Source organism: Mus musculus, chromosome 15, assembly GCF_000001635.26.
Source record: "Mus musculus strain C57BL/6J chromosome 15, GRCm38.p6 C57BL/6J".
Lineage (NCBI taxonomy): Eukaryota > Metazoa > Chordata > Mammalia > Rodentia > Muridae > Mus > Mus musculus.
Genome location: NC_000081.6, coordinates 93,444,526 through 93,463,276, shown reverse-complemented (window position 1 = coordinate 93,463,276; position 18,751 = coordinate 93,444,526). Strand labels below are relative to the sequence as shown.

Genomic DNA, 18,751 nt, shown 5'->3' with positions numbered 1-18,751 from the left:
TGCTAATACATAACTCTAATTTTAATACTCTTATGAATCCTAAATAACTGGCTTTGGGTGGTCTGTGAAAGGATTGTTGGATCCCTGGAGAGGTCTCTACTGACAGGTTGAGAAACCCTGTGCTGGAGGAAGAAGTAGGGGGTGCATGGTAAAGAGTTGGGAACAGGACCTGGCAGTGCAGAGCCAACAGGGAAACCACTTGTGCAGCAAAGGACACCGCCAAGTGAGTGAAGAAGAAGTTGACACAATGGGGGAGAAATCTTTGCCAACCACACATATATCAGAGGACTAGTGGCTGCAATACACAGAGACTAAAAAACTTAAACATAAAGAAAAAATTTTAAAACAGGCTAAGGAACTGAACAGAAAAAAAAAAAAATCAAACGGTTAGTGCACACAAAGTCTTTTCAGTATTCTTAGCTATAGTGGACATACAAATGAAATCTACTCTATGATTTGACCTCACAACAGTCAGAATGACCATCACCATCAAGATGGTAGCACATACAAGTGGCTACCAATGGTGTAGGTGTGGATCCCTAGGCACTGCTGGTGAGAATATACTGGCAGCTTCACAAGCTGATCTGCAGCTTAAACAAACAACTCCCTTTGACCTCTCCTGGGAATGAACTGAAAGGACTTCATATCTTTTTACAGAGAGTTACACTCATGTTCACTGTCACTCTGTTCACAACAACTAAGAAATAGAATCAACCACGACGATGGCCATCTCCTGATGAATAAATAATATAAATGTGTTACCAAGAACACAACTGAACATCACTCAACTGTAAAGGAAAGTGAAATCATGAAATATACTGCTAATGGAACTTGAAAAAATTATACTGAGGCCACCCAGGCACCAAAAGATAAACACTACATACATTCTCTTATGTGGGTCCTAGCTTCAAATGTTGTTTTGCGTACTTAACCTACAGTGGAAGCCAGGGAGCTAAGAAACAGGCAATTGGGTATATTTAGGGATACAGAACAAGATGATACAGGGGAAAGGGAGAGAGGGATATATATATAGAGAGAGAGCGCAAGAGAGAGACTGTGGAGGGAGACAGGGAGGGAGGGTCAAGCAAGCAGTGGAGTGAGAAGGGCAGAAAGACAAAGGTATGGGAGGGTTAACCAAAATGAAGGATAGATCAAGATGAGGTCCAATGATATAGCAGCCCAACTAAAGAGAACATTTAAGACAAGACAGCAAAACACATGTGATATGAAAAGTGAGGGATGGGGGTACTGGTAGCTAAAGAGTTAAGCTAGGAGAAGGCAAGGGGATGGAGCAGTGAGTTAGGTTAACCAAAAATAAGAATGCAGAGGCCACCAGTTTGTGCGCTGACTAAAAGCAACAGCGAAAGTTAAAGGAGTATGAAGAGACAATGCTACTTCCAGAAGACAGGGCTATTACCTGAAAACCTCAGTGCCAGGCGCACCAACTATCACCCCACAAGCTGTTAGTCAGGGAGGCCAGAGACACTGAAAACACTAGCCTCCCACCCTGGCCAGGGAACCTCTAAGATGGACAGGAAGAACCTAAGACAAAACTGGGAGAAAATAAAGCTGGAGGGGAAAGTTCGGAGATATGTTAGGGGAAGCTCAGCTGTATGCAGCTGGACTGAAGGGAGAGACTGAACACACATGATCAACATATATGTACATATGTATAAAATTTTCAATCAATTAAAATAAAATTTAAGAGATGCACTCAGGGGGCTGGGGATGAGCTCTGTGCTCTTCTGTCACTCGAGGAACAGAAATCCTCCCTTCAAAGCACAGGGCATTCAAGGGATCACATTAGAACTCAAGCCCGTTTTAGACTCCACAGCTAACAGCACCGTGACGCCGGCCTCCCTGAATTGTGGACTGCGTAAGCTTCTCAGCCTCAGGTACCCTGGGCACAGGCGAGCCACACATTGTCCTGTACTCCAAAGACGGCAGTATGGGAACAGAATGAACAATCACAGGCAACAAGAGATTCTGTGAGAGCAAAGACAGTGAGGAAAAAGAACGGAGCCGGCAAACGGAGCAAATGAAAGTGCTCCATCCACAAGCCTGATGCTCGAGTCAGATCGTGGGACGCCTCGGAAGGAGAGAAGCACCCCAAAACGTCATTCTCTGACCGCCGCATGTGCATGCGCACACGTGCGCGTGTGTGCGCGCCTGTACACACACACACACACACACACACACACAATTTTAAAAGGAAAAAAAGGGCTGGTGAGATGACTCAGCAGTTAAGAGCACTGACTGCTCTTCCAAAGGTCCTGAGTTCAATTCCCAGCAACCACATGGTGGCTCACAACCATCCATAACAAGATCTGACGCCCTCTTCTGGTGTGTCTGAAGACAGCTACAGTGTACCTACATATAATAAATAAATAAATAAATAAATAAATAAATAAATAAATCTTTAAGAAAAAAAAAAAAAAAAAAAGACAGGTGGATGGACTAGTGTATAAAGGTATTTGTAGCTCAAGTCTGGTGACCCGAGTTCATTATTCTAAATTATTAAAATAATCAATATTAATAAGTAAATAATCCAATAGTTTCCTTATCTATGCTTTAAGTTTTACTAAGTGCTAAGAACAACTTGATATAATTTATATATTTATTTAAGAATATTCAAAAATACCTGTAATCACACCTAAGATAACAAGAAAACTTTGACCTGTTTAAGAGAATATTACTATCTAAACGACAAACCAGCACTTTGCACACAACAAAATAACAAACAAACAAAAGGGAGACAACTCAGACATTCACAAACAAGTCCTTCTGGATACCATAGCTACCACTGCCTGGTGTACATTACCCAGTAAGCATTTGGAGACTGACCCTTTTATCATGCGTGAAGACATGGTTAAGACAGTATTTTTATACACAGGACTCATCAAACACTTTCTACGTAGGGTGGGGATGTAACTGACAGGCCCTGGGGACAGGCCCTGGGCTCACCCCAGGGCCGCCTAAGAGGAGGGAGAAGCAAAACCAAGTTTCTCTTTTTGTTTTGTTTTCCCTAAAACTGGTTTCTCTGTATATTCCGTCCTAGAATTCACTCTGTAGACCTCAAACTCAGAGATCTCTCTACCTTTGTTCCCAAGTGCAGGAACTAAAGGTGTGTGCCACCACCACTAGGCAAGCAAAGCAAGAAAAAAAAGCCATTCATTAAAACACTGTTCCCACACTCCTCCTGTGTGTGGTAAATTCAATAACAACAAAGCTATTCCCCAAGCACACGCCGAGGTACTTTTTGCCCTTTTTTTTTTTTTTCGTTTTAAAGATAGAAACCCATGAACAGCAGGCTGGCCTCAAAGACGCTCTGATGAGGACCCTGACCATCTGATGATGACCTCTGCCTGCACTGCATCTCCTACAGCATGGGATCACAGGTGTGTGGTACCACGTACGACTTCCATCAGTTTAAAACCCAGACAAAACATTCAGGTGTGAAACACAGAGGGGAAATTAAAGCATACCTCAAACTCATTCATTTCAGCCAAGTTACTTTCGTCTGACTTCTCTAGTGTTTCATTAGCCCACTTGCTTTCAGCCTCAGCAAGTTCCTTCTCAGTTAGCCTGCTGGGTTTGTCTAACGCCTATGGGAAATGAAGAGATGTCTTCGTTAGTGTTCTTAAAGGCCTCTAACAGCAGGAAGCACTGTGCATTGAGAGCAACCATACCCCCTTTCACTCCTGCAGAAACAACTGAGAAAGTGCCAGGCCCTTTAACCTAAGGCTGAGCCCGGAGAACTGCAAAAGCCAGAGGAACAGAGCTACACCAGGAGAGAACGTTTCAAAATAACAATAACAACAGGGGCTGGTGAGATGGCTCAGTGGGTAAGAGCACCCGACTGCTCTTCCAAAGGTCCGGAGTTCAAATCCCAGCAACCACATGGTGGCTCACAACCATCTGTAATGAGATCTGATTCCCTCTTCTGGAGTGTCTGAAGACAGCTACAGTGTATTTACATATAATAAATAAATAAATAAATAAATAAATAAATAAATAAATAAAACAATAACAACAGAAACATAAGACCCAACCCAGAATTCCTGTAAGTAGCAATTCACACATGAAGGGCACACCCGTCACTAACAATTTCATTTACATAGAACTTCAAGAACCCAACAAGGGCCAGTGTAAAAACCATGATAAATAGGAATAAATAATACAATGAGAACTGTATTAGGATACAGCAAACATTACACTGATTATTACTTTTTATCTTTAATTTTGTTTGACATTCACTAAGGTAAATCTTTTTTAAAATATGCATTTTTTTGTATTATGTACCAGTGTTATTTATCTGCATGTATATCTGTGCTCCACGTGTGAGCTTGTTGCCTCCCACCCCACACTCCCTCTGCACACAATCAGGCCGGAACAAGGAGTCATGCCCGGGGCCTCTGGAAGAGCGTTTTTCCATCCCTAAGGTAAATTTAATGTATAAGAAAGGCCTAACTATGTTATATTTATAATTTGTGATGAGTTATGTAAAGCATACTTCTTGCACAAGAGGTTAAAGACTTGAATGTCCTTGTTTCTGTATCAAATACCATGCAGTCAGAGCGTGGGCTTTGGAAGGACTGGCAGATTACAGTAGGCAGTGTTGCTCAGTCCCTTGTTAGAGCGGACTTATTTCCTTTACAAAGCAGTTGTGAGAATAACAATAAAGGACTTAAACAAAAATTTAATGTTTGGTACTTTCTCCTTTCTATATTCACTGACAAATTTATTATACTAAAGACGCTTTTGAAAAAAGATGAGTGAGTTCATGGAGAAAATATAAACATCAAAACACCTTTCCAGCCCACTCAGTGCCAGTGGGGGCCTGCGCTGTAGATAGTAAGAGCAGCAGCAGAACTCAGATTAGAAAGAAATCCTTACCTTAGGAAAGTCAAGATTCACAACCTGGATGACTTCCTCAAACTGCTAGCTGCTCTTTATGTACCGTTCCTTATGGCCTGCTGCTGACTTCATCCTATTTCCTATATACCCATTTACCTATTTACCAACTACAAGCCTTCACCTCTAATCTGATCCTGCCTCTCTTCTCTTAGAGTGTGTCCCTGACTACAAATACAACCCTCCCCCCAAGATGATTAATCTTGATTTTCAGCTTGAAGGAATTCGACATCACCTAAGAAATAATGTCTATTAGGCAGCTTCCAGAAGGACTGACTGAGTGGGGGAAGGCTTGTGCTCATGGGGCCTTCCAACAGGCAGCCAACAGGCAGCCAGACGTGAAAAGGTCCAAAGAAAGGGCTGCCGTCCTCCCAAGATATCCGAGCGGTGGTGCCGCACACCTTTAATCCCAGCACTTGGGAGGCAGAGGCAGACAGATTTCTGAGTTCGAGGCCAGCCTGGTCTATAGAGTGAGTTCCAGGACAGCCAGGGCTATACAGAGAAACTATGTCTTGAAAAAAAAAAAGCAAAACAAACAAACAAACATACAAAAACCCACTCTGATAAATACAACTCCTTCACGGAAGGGACTTAGGCAGGCCTCATTACTTCACATTAGAAAAGAGAAAAGGGTTTGATAGTAACGATGATAGAAGGGGACACACAAGCTTCATCCACACCTGATTTAGCTCAGCAAACTACAGACTGACCATGGGAAATATTTAGCATGATCATGATGTATGTGTTTGTATGTATGTATACACACACACACACACACAGAACATACTTGACTATTTTGACTCAAAAAAACTGCAGGTTTCTGAAAACTTAGGAATGGCACCAAAAAAAACTGTCACTTTGTAACAAGAGATCTACATAAGCGAAGTAAGAAAACCCAAAAGAGGCCTTTTATTCTAGGATACCCGTGTCTGTCTACGAAAGTGTATTACAGAGCAAATGCTTGGCCTGGAGAGGCTGCCACAGTGGTCTTCAGAGTCTACTTAGGAAAATTGGTCTGCATAATTTGGTTCCTAGCACCCACATTGTTGGTTCACAACCATCTGTAACTGCAGTTCCAGGGGCTCAGAAGCTGATGATATCTGGCACTAGCGCAAAAATACATAATTTTAAAGTAATAATCATTTTTTAAAAAGCAAAAACAAGATGCCTGGCATGGTGGCGCACACCTTTGATCCCAGCACTTGGGAGGCAGAGGCAGGTGGATTTCTGTGTTCGACGTCAGCCTGGTCTACAGCCTGGTCTACAGAGTGAGTTCCAGGACAGCCAGGACTACACAGGGAAACCCTGTCTCAAAAAAACAAAAACAAAAAAAAAAAACAAAAAGAAAAGAAAGAAAAAAAGCAAAAACAAAACAAGACAACCAACCAGAGACAGTCCTAAGCATCTAGGCCCCTGTGCCCTGCAAGATACAGAGTCAGCTGGGGCTGATGCCTTGTGTATGTGATGCTTGGGTGTTATGGCTCCCATGCTCACAATACACACTGTTAGATTTATCTTCCATAGATCTCTGCTGTCTGCTCATCCTCCTGTCTCAGCCTTCAAGTACTGGGACTACTGGCACATAGAATATAGGTATAAGGCACCTACCCAGCTCAGAAGGTTAAAATAGTATCAAAAGAAAATATATTAATAAAAATATTTTAATTTTTTTAAAAGAAAACAAAGGCATATCCAAGAAAACAATGTCGTTAATTTTAAAGAGAGGTTTATGTTTTCAAAAGAGTTATAAAGAAAAACCAAGCTAATGATTGCTAAGTTCTTGTAAAAGGTAGAGCAAAATCTACCACAGTACCTTTTCTATCTGCTCCTCCGTCACTGGATGTACCTAAAAGGCTATCACTCTGAAAAGATACTCTGAAAGCCATAGTGTGTTGGCAACAAAAAGCCATTGGCTGAGAAGGTAATCTAAGCGCTCAGGAGGCTGATGGGATGTTATCAGGACCAGCCTGAGCTACCTCTTAGTAAGTTCCAATTTCAAAAACACACATAAATACAGATTTTTCAAAGAGCTGGCTTTGTAAGCCTGAGGATGTCCTCTGTCAAAGATTGGCCAGGGCAAGGATTTACAACCCTCCTCCTGCCACAAAGCAAAACAGAAAACAATGTGACATCCCAGAAGCCTGAGATTTCTGAGGACCCTGGTGAAGCTTTGTCACCAAAGGTTATTTTTTCCTCTCAGGGTGAGAAACTGCTGCCCCCTGTAGACCAACACCAGATTGCCAGGTGATAACTATTTTTTCTAATGGTCAAAAACATTAAAAGAAAAACCAAAAAGTAGAGAGTATCTAAAGAAGTTCTGGGCAAGAGAAGGGTATGGGGCTGACAGAGGTAACTAGGTAAAGAACATGCCTTCCACCTTCCCAACACATAAGGCACAAAAGGAGCAGCTAGCACTTTAAGGAAATTATCAGGCTTGTGAATCTTGACTTTCCAATAGAACTGAAATTTAAACTAATTATAGAACTTTTCTATGAGTTAATAAGAGAAGAAATGCTGAATATTAAAATTGAGCTGTTTTAAATTCATGTTGCACTTCTTTCTTGCCTACATTCTCAGTTCCCCAAATCAAAGTAAACCCTGTGAGTACACAGGCCATTAAATACCTATTCCCATTTGGTTATTGGAGAGGAGCAAAGGCTACATAGAAACTTACAGGAAAAGATCAATGAGAAAAAGATCACTTATTTTTCCAGCTGGGATAACTTAAAACTCGAGGTTTCAAATGGGTCCATTTAGCACCGCGGGTATCCACAGTAACAGCTGCAATTCATCTTCACATGCTATGTCTAGCTAACTTCTGAAGTCACAAACCTTGGATGAAGCAACTGCTGAGGAACTTGAGGGTGACGCATCTCTCGAGGTTTTCACTGACTGGATGGATCTCTCTTTACCTATGTGACAATGCCAAGAGAGAATATAAGGAAAGAAACAAAGTAAGACGGGGTTTCTGCTTCGTGTGTTCCTAATTCTGTAGCTGAATTAATGGGGAGAGCTAGATGTGTTCTTCATCATGGAAATTCCTTATCATATTACTGTGTTTAACATCAAACTCTACCTCTCTTAGTAACATCACAAAACATTAAAGTCATGTAGAATGAAATAACACCATAGGCCACAGCACTGTCAGCTGATGACCACAGAAAGGCTGAGAAAGGCAGAAGACATTTCCATTAGTGTGTCTCCTCACACTTCCTTGTCACAGCTAAGCAATCTCTACATACTTGGGCTTCTAACAACCTGGGGTGCAGTATTACCACCTCTTCCCAAGGTCCTGAGGACAGGAAGCCTCTACCCCAGCTGCTCTCAGCAGGGACCATTCTCTTCTTACCACCTCAGTCTTGGGCAGTATGCAAACCATGAGGTTCCCTGTTACTGATAATCTTTAACATATCATAGTATAAACATATGGAATGTTATTACAGTTAGTATGCAGCTATCACAGGGCATTCAGTTAAGGAGCTATACACAGGACATTTAGCAGATACTCCTAAAATATCCACACCATTTAAAAGAATTTAGAAACCCATTAATTCCGAACACTGATCCAGAGCCTGGCATGAATGATGTTAACAAATGTTTTTGTTTATGAGATAAAGTCACCATTGTTAGTTATTTCAGATACTCACATGACGTCTCATGGAACCATCTTTAATAGAAATGTAAGCCAGAAAATATATTAACAAAATTACTGTAGTAGGCTCAACAACCAAAAACTTATTTAATTTAGTTTTTAGTTAGCTAATTTAGTTAAGCTAATTTGTTTAACTTTTAACTTACATTCAACCCTATAATCTTAAATTCTGAAAACCTAAAATATTATTAACACAAAGTTGTTTTAGAAAGTGGCCACACAAATGCTGCTAAAGCCTGGAAAAGGGGAGGAGAGCCAGGAGAGCAGGCAAGGGCGAAGCAGACAACCAAGCCGCCTGCAGAGCACAGCAAAGCCAGCTCCAAATGGCGCCTCTTTAAACTTCCAGGCTACAGCTAAGCAAGCTCTAGAGACCTGGGGCGGTTTTAAAACAACAGCTCTTCCCAAGGTCCTAAAGACAGAAAGCCACTCCACACAGTGGCTCTCAGCCACAGGACACAGCTCTTCCCTGCCTGGCCCCGGGCAGTGTGTAAAGATATTCTGATTGTGTCCGTTAGAGAGTAGTGCTGACTTAAAACAACTGCAGGCCGAAGTGATGAGAGTCTGCTGTGGGGCCAGGCTTTACTAATCATCCGGCTTTACTAATGCTGAGTCTAATGGCGAGAGCACCCTGCTCTAGGATTCCAATTCTGAAGTTCAAACAGGTTTTTGAATCTAGATTCTTGTGGTACCACAATCCTGGTACCATCGGTTTCAAGACAGCCAAGGCTGAATAGCGGGACCTAAAAATAAATTACAATGAATGAAAGGAAGGAAGGAAGGAAGGAAGGAAGGAAGGAAGGAAGGAAGAGAAAGGAAGGAAGGAAGGAAGGAAGGAAGGAAGGAAGGAAGGAAGGAAGAAAGAAAGAAAGAAAGAAAGAAAGAAAGAAAGAAAGAAAGAAAGAAAGAAAGAAAGAGAAAGAAAGAAAGAGGGAGGGAGGATGAGAGAGAGAGAGGAGAGAGAAAGAAAGAGAGAGGGAAAAAAAGGACTGGTACAACCATGACATCTTCCAACAGTCAAGAGCTTAATTCAGTCATTCCCAACTCATGTGGCAAATTCTTTACTACATTGTAAAGTCTATCTTACTGTCAAAAAGCACCTTGAACAACAGTTTGCAACCTGTAGGTCACAACCCCTTTGGGGTCACAGATTAGATATTTACACTACAATCCCTAACAATAGCCAAATTAGAGTCATGAAGTAGCAACAAACTGATTTTGTGGCTGGGCTCATCAGTGCATGAGGAAATGCATCAAAGGGTCAACAAGGGTTCAGGCTGAGAACTCTGCCCTAGAGGACCAAACACAGGGAGAGAGGTAACTTATTCCCTACACTTGGGTTACAAGGTCGTTGTCTTCTCTATTCTGCAACAGTCCTTTGAAAGAAGATGAGGTGCTGAACCAATCAGCACAAAATAGGCTACAAAGATATAATCATGTTAGGTAGCTAGTTGTATATGAGTAGGCTTGAAGATGACCTCTTGAGAGATGACCTCTCCCCCAAATACAGCATACTGTAAAAACTGATGGGTCAAAAATTGGTATATGAGTTATATACCTAGCCCTAATGGAGATCAGCATTCTGACTATCCAGAGGTCTAAAATCACTGGAGCTACATATGTCCTTAAGAGTTAATCCAAATGGGCTTGCCAATCACCTGTGCAGGAAAAAAAAACCTTTCTGAGCAAACTATCTGTCCCAGAGACCTTAGGAGTCCTAGAAAGACTGTTTACAGGTAAATGGGCAATGGTCCCATCGTCCATGGCCATTCTTACCCTGCAAGTGTGCTCTTCCAGTTTTGTAATCCTTTATAATCAACCCAACTGTCATCTAATATACTACACACTGTCTTCTGTGTGGCTCATCTGTTTTCAAGGTCACAAGGATAAGGAGCCCAGGGAAGGCCAGAGCATAATCATGGTGCCAGTTACATATTCAATTTTAGCGTGCATCAGCTAGAACACAGGAAAAACAAACAAACAAACAAACAAAAACCCAGCAACAACACACGCAGAAAAGATGGCAAACAACTGTCAATCTCAGACTTCGCCTTCCAGAAACAGGGCATTACTACTGTAGCTCAGCCAGGTATGATCAAGTGTAGCCCAAGAACGGTTCCTAATTTCAGATGCATAATGGCTAACAGAAGCAGACGTCAACCAATCTTGGTATGCAGAAGCAAAGGATTGCTCAGGGCGAATCTCACACACACTCATTTATATCGGTTACATAAATGAGTGGAGAAGCAAAAAGCAAGAGACAAAGACATAAACACAGATGACAGCAAAAACCGCAGAGTGAGCAGACATCTCTATCTCCCACTGCCAAGGCCTCATTCTACAGCTCTATGCACCCCTGGCAGCTATTCCTGGCCAGGAACCACTGGCCCAGACAACCAACTACCTGGACAGCTGTATTGCTATCCAACCTTGCCGACAGTGGACTTGAGAGCAAAAGATACTTTCCCCATTTCAGTAACTTCTCAAGTCAAACCTCCCACCCTTCAAGATTCCAGATCAGAACCTACTTCCAAACTCACCTCTTCCACGAATTGCTTCATTCTGTCGTTTGTAGGAAGCACCGACACGCGAGGACTCTAGGGAAAGGTGGCAGGGAGGGGTTAACACCAGCGGCTCTGTGCGCAGGGGAGCAAGGGAAGACCCCAGAAGAAGGAGCAAGGAGAAAGGGCCTCTGAGCTCTTGCTGGTGATACTCAACTCCTCCGAGCCCGCCTGAGGCAGAAATGCCAGAGCAGCCCTAACTGAAGAGAAGCCAAGGGAGAACCGGACAGAACATACTGCACTGGCTCCTCAGAGGACACACAGACACCTAGTGGTTCCCAAAACCATCTTTTTAACAAAGAAATGTATACTTATCTAGATTAATAAAGAGCAGAATCCAAGAGACTTTGTATGAGCCCCCTTAACCTGCCTTTAAAGTATCTAGTAATGATTTTCTCACAAGAAACAGACTGGAGATTAGGAGCCCAGCCAGACACTCATAGGCTGTCACCTATTCAGAGAGCTCCTCAGAGCCTATCTGAGACTGCATGTGTATTAAGAAAAGCTTTCTTTTCCGTGTGTCCAACCATTCAAACACCCACAGCTTAACATCTCCCCACCAGAAACCAGTAATCTGCATTCAAAAATTCTATAAAGTTCAATTATCTGGCCTTTGATGGGATATCCCCATGTGTACACACACAATAAATTGGAAGTCTTTTCCTCTGCTAACTTGTCTCCTGTCAATTTGTTTCGCAATTATAAACTATCAGAGAATAAGAAAAAGTTTAATTCTTCTATGAATTTCAGCCAAGTGGAAGAAGTGTGGGGAAGAGAGCAGCTAAGGATAGCATTAGAGGACATAAAACCGTTAAGTGGATAAGTACCAACATGTGTTCATACAATAACCATAAGGTTCACATTTAAAGATGTGACACAGGATCACATATCAAGTGGAGAGGGAGGCAGTCAGTCTACTGGAAGCTAAGTCACCATTAGAAATGTTACAGTGGGGGCTGGAGAGATGGCTCAGCACCAACTGCTCTTCTGAAGGTCCTGAGTTCAAAGACCAACAACCACATGGTGGCTCACAACCATCCGTAATGAGATCTGATGCTCTCTTCTGGTGCATCTGAAGACAGCTATAGTGTATTTAGATATAGTAATAAATAAATCTTAAAAAAAAAAAAAAAAGAAATATTACAGTGACCCAACTACCCCTGGGCATATACCCAGAAGATGCTCCGACATGTAATAAGGACACATGCTCCACTATGTACATAGCAGCCTTATTTATAATAGTCAGAAGCTGGAAAGAACCCAGATGCCCCTCAACAGAGGAAAAGATACAGAAAATGTGGTACATTTACACAATGGAGTACTACTCAGCTATTAAAAACAATGAATTTATGAAATTCACGGGCAAATGGATAGAACTTGAAAATATCATCCTTAGTGAGGTAACTCAGTCACAAAAGAACACACACGGTATTTGTTCACTTGATAAGTGGATATTAGCCTAAAAGCTCCGAATATCCAAGATTCAATTCATAGACCATATGAAACCCAAGAAGGAAGACCAAAGTGTGGATGCTTCAGTGCTTCTTAGAAGGGGAAACAAAATACTCACAGGAGGAAATATGGAGACAAAGTGTGGAACAGGAACTGAAGGAAAGGCCATCCAGAGACTGCCCCACCTGGGGATTCATCCCATATACAGTCACCAAACCCAGACACTATTGTGGATGCCAAGAGCTGCTTGCTGATAGAAGCCTGACATGGCTGTCTTCTGACAAATAGAGGTGGATGCTTGCAGCCAACCATTGGACTAAGTGAGGGGTCCCCAATGGAGGAGTTGGAGAGGAGACTGAAGCAGCTGAGTGGGTTTGCAGTCCCATGGGGGAGCAACAGTGACAAACTGGTCAGACCTCCCGGCTCCCAAGCTCCCGGGGACTGGACTACCAACCAAAGAGTATACATGGAGGGACCCCTGGCTCTGGCTGCATATGTGGACATCAGTGGGAAGAGCAGTACTTGGGCCTGAGGGTGTTCGATGCCCCAATGTAGGAGAATGCCAAGGCGGGAAGACAGGAGTAGGTGCGGTGGGTGAGCACCCTCATAGAGGCAGGAGAAGAAATGGGATAGGGGGTTTCTGAAGGGGAGACCTGGAAAGGGGAAAACATTTGAAATATAAATAAAGGGGAAAAAAGGAAATATAACACAGTAACAGGAAAGTTGTCTGACTTGTTCTTATTAACATGTTTACAGTACTCTAATAGTACAATATCTAAAACTTACTGATTTTTCTGTACAAAGTTTCCCATATATGGATTTTCCTCAGGCAAATTTATGGCTACCATCCTGGCTGAACCCTTTATTACACTGTATTTAGAATCTCAAAACATTTTGTTAGCTTCTTGTAGGGACAAAAAGACCAAAAATAAAGGGCCCCAAATAAAAGGTAGACTCCCTCACTCTCTAACAATCAGGGCCTCCCTGCCTGATGCCTAGCCCAGTAAACCACTATGAGATTCCTAATAACTCCTGAGCTTCACCCCAAATAGCCCTTCTCAAAAAGGAAAGGTATTCGAGAGACCCTTCCATAACAACATGATCTTGCACTTGCCAACTTCTCTACTCATGGAAGACCCGAGCTGTCCCAGAAGGCCAGGCCAAGCAGCTTTTCTTGACCACTACATAGAAACACTAGTGTTTCTAGGCATGTTTCTTCCATACGTCCTCTCTAGCACAGCCACTGTGATTCTAGCGGCTCTGGACTGGTAAAATGCCCTTTTGCTTGGGCACTGTGCACCCCTGCAAAATCCTCAGGCGTTCTCGCCAGGAAACACATCCTGTGCTTCTCGTAAGGTCTCTTGATTGGGTGTCTGTGGTGGCAGGAGGAAGTGGCACTCGAGCCAGTAAGAAAATTCCAAGCCTTCTGGACTGTGCCTACCCACAATCTTCACTAATAAAAGTGTAAACTGACAGTCCCCTGTGGAAAGCCTTACTTCTCATTTGCAACAGACAAATTCTGGTCAGCCTGCTAAGGCCTCCAAGCACAAGGAGCCATGTTTTCCTTCTCTAGGACTGTCCTCACTTTCACCCTTTGGCTGAGGCCAGGGACAGCGTGTCCAGGCTGAACCCACACATACACTGGTGAGCCCCGCCCCATTTCTCCACTCACTCTGTCTCCCAGCCCATCACTGGCTGTCCAGAGCAGGGGAGCCAGAATGTATGATTGACAGGTTTGTGCCTGCCATTTTTTTCCAGGACAGACTTTACAATCCAAGAAGCTTAAAAGCAATCGTGTCTTGTCTGTGCTCAGGATAATAAGCCTCTCCACACTCTTGACAGTTTGTAAAAAATGTACTTCATCTCAAAGGTGGCCTGACCAAGATGGCTTCTTCTCCACAGGCTGGGAGGCCATGTCCTCTTTGGAGGATGTCCAGAAGGGAACACACCTTCGTGTTGCTACAGTGAGACTGGGAGTCACTCCTGACACATAGTAAGTAAGATCCCCCGTCTGTAAATCCCTCACAGGGCCTAGTGTGCTCTACTGGGATGTATTTGCAAACGGTGGCTCTCACACTGAAAAATGCTTCTTTCTTTGTCTTTGGTTTTGGTTTTTGTTTTTTCTAATTGGCCTTAGGGGTAACCTCCAGGGAGTCCAAAAAGCCTGTGGGCTACAACACTGGCCTTCTAATACCACATTAAGCTAAGTGCAGCCTGTAATTAGACCTACTTTGCATAAAGCATAATTTAGGAAAAGATTGAGATTCATTATATCTAAGTTTTCATGGCAGGTCGCAGGACCCTTCACCTGCAGAAGGACGGCACATGCGCCTCACAAAAGCCTCTCTAGCCGCTGCCTAACCTCTCAGCTAAGGTCACATCCTCCCAGATCTCTCCACTTGACAACCCCTGCCCCTCCTCCTCTCTTCCTCTCCATTGGCCGGACAGCCCCGTCCCAACTGGATTCTACTCTCTGTCACGTATTTACTCCAAACGTTTCTCTGGTACAGAGAAACAGGACAATTCATAACTTATTTCTCTCAAAACAGCTAACATGAACAGGCTCAATATCTCTTTAAATACAGAGGTTCACACTTGGGCTTTCTTGTTTGTTTGTTGCCATTACTAGGGCTCTCTCAATGTCTAGTTTCTGAGACTTTCTGTTTTTTACTAATGATGTCTTCAAGTCTATAGTACTACAGGCTTTTTTTTTTAAAGATTTATTTATTATTATATGTAAGTACACTGTAGCTGTCTTCAGACACACCAGAAGGGGGAGTCAGATCTTGTTACGGATGGTTGTGAGCCAGCATGTGGTTGCTGGGATTTGAACTCTGGACCTTCGGAAGAGCAGTCGGGTGCTCTTACCCACTGAGCCATCTCACCAGCCCTACTACAGGCTTATAATGACTGTACATACATGCAGGCAAAATACCCACACACATAAATAAGAAACTATGTTTCTTAGAAACCAAAGGGCTCACTCATCCTCCATCAATACATTTTAATGACTCATAAACAAAATCTTAGTATTTTGACATTAGATTTTTATCTGTGCTGTTCGGCTTTTACCACTGTGAGAAAAAATACCAGAGATAAACAAAATATAAGGAACAAAGCCAAGATAAACAAAATATAAGGAACAAAGCTTATTTGGGCTCAAACTTTATGAGTTCTCACTCTGCAATAACTGGGCCCAGCTATTGCAATCTCTGGTCCTATGACAATCATGGCAGATACAGGTGATAGGAGAGGCCTAGACTTAACTCAGATGGGATGTCAGGAAGAGGACACTGTGCTAGGAATACAGGCCCCACCACTTCCCAGATCTGGACTGAGGACCATGCCTTCCTTCCCCAGGTGGGACTCTCGGTACATTTTGGGCCATACTGCCTTTGTGTCTCTCTTCCTGGCCACATCTTTCTCGCCTCTTTGTTGGCTAACCAAGTCTAAGCAGTCTCTAATCTCATCCCTTTTCTCCCTTGGTACCAACTGAACACAAACGTCTTCAATCCATCTCAGACACTCACTGTTATCAGCTACAGAGGCAGGAATCATCCTCTCCTTTAGAACAGGTAAAAATGCAAGCCACAAACAATCCTGCTTTTTAGTGATACTTGCTTAAAAATAAACAAACTGATCTTTATATTAGGATTCAGGAAAGAAATCAGAAGGGAAATTATGAAAGCAATGGAAGAGTTGAAAGTTATTTATATTTATGATTTAAGGAGTGATATACCCAGCATGGTGACACATGCCTATAATCACTAACACTCAAGAGGCTGAAGCATAAGGATTTTAAGTTCAAAGCCAGGTTGGGCCACAGTTCAGCCAGATCTAGGTAGCATAATCACATCAAGTTCCACAATTTCCCTTTCAATACCTACAGATTCAGGCAGCTCTCACCCCTCCTAGGAAGTTTCCATCTGAAGTAGCTATTAATATATAGTAGTATTAGTATATAGTAGCTCACACACAGCTGGTCAAAGTGCACAGAATAAGCCTGTTAGGTGTTGACAAGGGCATCAGACCCCTTCCTCCCGAGCCTAAAGATCTCCCCTGTGGAAGAGGGGCAGAAGGACTGTTGAGAGCCAAAGGTTCTAGAAGAAGATTGCTGTGAAATGCAGTTTTCCAGATACGACATGGTCCTTACACACAAGAACTCAACAGTGCTGTGACTGCATCACAAGACCTGCACAAGACAAGCCAGCCAAAATCCCAGAATGGATGGGGACAGTCTCACAAAGTCCTGTCCCTGACAGAGGAGCTACTGGCAATTGATGGCTACTGGGAAAGAAATGCATACAGCCCCTGAGAGTGTGCTGAAAGTGAAGTGGCTGTCCCTATACCCATGCACACACTGGCCACAATCTGTGAACTCAGGTTAAAAATAAAAGAAAAAAAGGACCATGAAGTTGTTAGGAATGAGGAGTAGGGAAGGGATATAGAGGATGGAGGATAGAGAGTTTGGTATAGATTATCAAAACACTGTATACATACATACATACATGCAATTTTCCAGTAGTAAAAAAAACTACTAAGAAAAAAACATTAGTACCAATAAAAAGCACAAATGAGGAAGAAAAAATAAATTTCAAATCTTCATTGATTTTTAACTGTTCAACTTACATATTCCTATGTAATGATGGTAGATTACCCATATGCCTTCAAAAGAAGCCTATTCTTCAATATTTGATCTTTTCTAGGGCTGAGGGGTTAATTTTAATCATCTACTTTACATAGTCTACAAATCACCTGATAACAGAGTTTCAATGAGGGGTCCTCTAGATCAGGTATGTCTTGTCTAGTCTGTGGAAGAAGCCATAACTGATTAAATATCTTTATTGATATGGAAAATATCGGCAACTAAGGTTTGTACAGTTCCTAGGCAGGACCCTGTATTGTGCAACACTGGAGGAAGAGAGCTGTGCACGAGGTTCACAGCTCATGGCTACCTCTTGATATGGACATAACCCGACTGGTCACTTCCAACCCCGGCCGGCACCTTGACTTCCCTGAGAGATGGACTAAAACCCCAGCTGTGAGCTGAAATAAGACCTTTCCCCTAAGCTACTTGTTATCAAGATACTTTATCATAGAAATGAAACTAAGTAGTGTCACATGCTACATGAAACACTGGATGCTATCAGGAACAGTAAGCCATTCGGATCATGACAACCAGCAGCCCAAACCGTAAGGTGCTGTTTCTAATTATGAAGCTTGGGGGGGGGGGGGGAAGGTGTATTATTAAGTTCATTACCATCTTAAAGACATATTCAACTTCTAACTGAAACTGGTGCCATTGGAAGCACTTCCACTGGGTCCATATACTAGCGATAAAGTGCTTGGCACTGAAGTGAAGCAAAGTTATAGACATAACTTAAATGCTTCAAACAAATATTAAGTCCTCCAAGAGTTTGTCTTTAGTGACTTCTTACAAGTAATAGCTAAGGATATATCTAATACTCCAAACAATACTTTCTTTTTGAGATAGGATTACCTGCTAAGAGAAGGATAAATGTACCTGTGGGAAGCCGCCCCCACATTCGCCGTTACAAGATGGCGCTGACAGCTGTGTTCTAAGTGGTAAACAAATAATCTGCGCATGTGCCAAAGGTAGTTCTCCACCCCATGTACTCTGCCTTCCCCGTGACTACAACTCGGCCATGGGCTGCAGCCAATCAGGGAGTGATACGTCCTAGGAAGGATAACTCCCCTTAAGAGGGACGGGGTTTCGCTTTCGCTTTGGGCTTGGGGCTTGGGGCTTGCTCTCTTGCTCCTAAAGATGTAAACAATAGAGCTCTTGCTCTGCGCTCTGGCGCTCTGGCGCTCTGGCTCCTAAAGATGTAAGCAGGGGGCTTGGGGCTTGCATTCTTACTCCTGAAGATGTAAGCAATAAAGTTTTGCCGCAGAAGATTCTGGTTTGTTGTGTTCTTCCTGGCCGGTCGTGAGAACGCGTGTAAGATGTACCCAGAGACATCCACTTTAACAACTGCTTTTCTTCAAATCACACAAGAACAAGGGATACTGTAGAAAACCCAAACCAGAAAGCATAATTATAGATAATGAAGTTATTGGTTATATAATACAGACTACTGTACTGAATGCAGTACTTAACAGGCATGGACATGACAGATATATTTTAATTCTAGAAACAAACTCCACAACACAGATC

The 18,751-nt window shown here is 42.7% G+C and overlaps 1 protein-coding gene across 24 annotated transcripts in view; it reads right to left on the bottom strand.

Annotated features, from left to right (window-relative positions):
• The window catches only part of Pphln1 (periphilin 1), a 93,569-nt gene that overhangs the window by 28,637 nt on the left and 46,181 nt on the right, over positions 1–18,751 (bottom strand). For 9 of the 24 annotated variants that reach the window (NM_001358749.1, NM_001358748.1, NM_001083114.1 and 6 more), the window contains 2 exons: positions 7,747–7,826; positions 3,486–3,605 (listed from right to left, as the gene is read on the bottom strand). In NM_001358749.1, the coding sequence (NP_001345678.1) occupies positions 3,486–3,605; positions 7,747–7,826 (200 nt within the window). Of the gene's footprint in view, positions 1–3,485; positions 3,606–7,746; positions 7,827–11,103; positions 11,161–18,751 lie in introns of all 24 variants that reach the window. The other 15 variants (NM_146062.3, NM_175363.4, XM_006520850.1 and 12 more) reach the window with 3 other exon arrangements.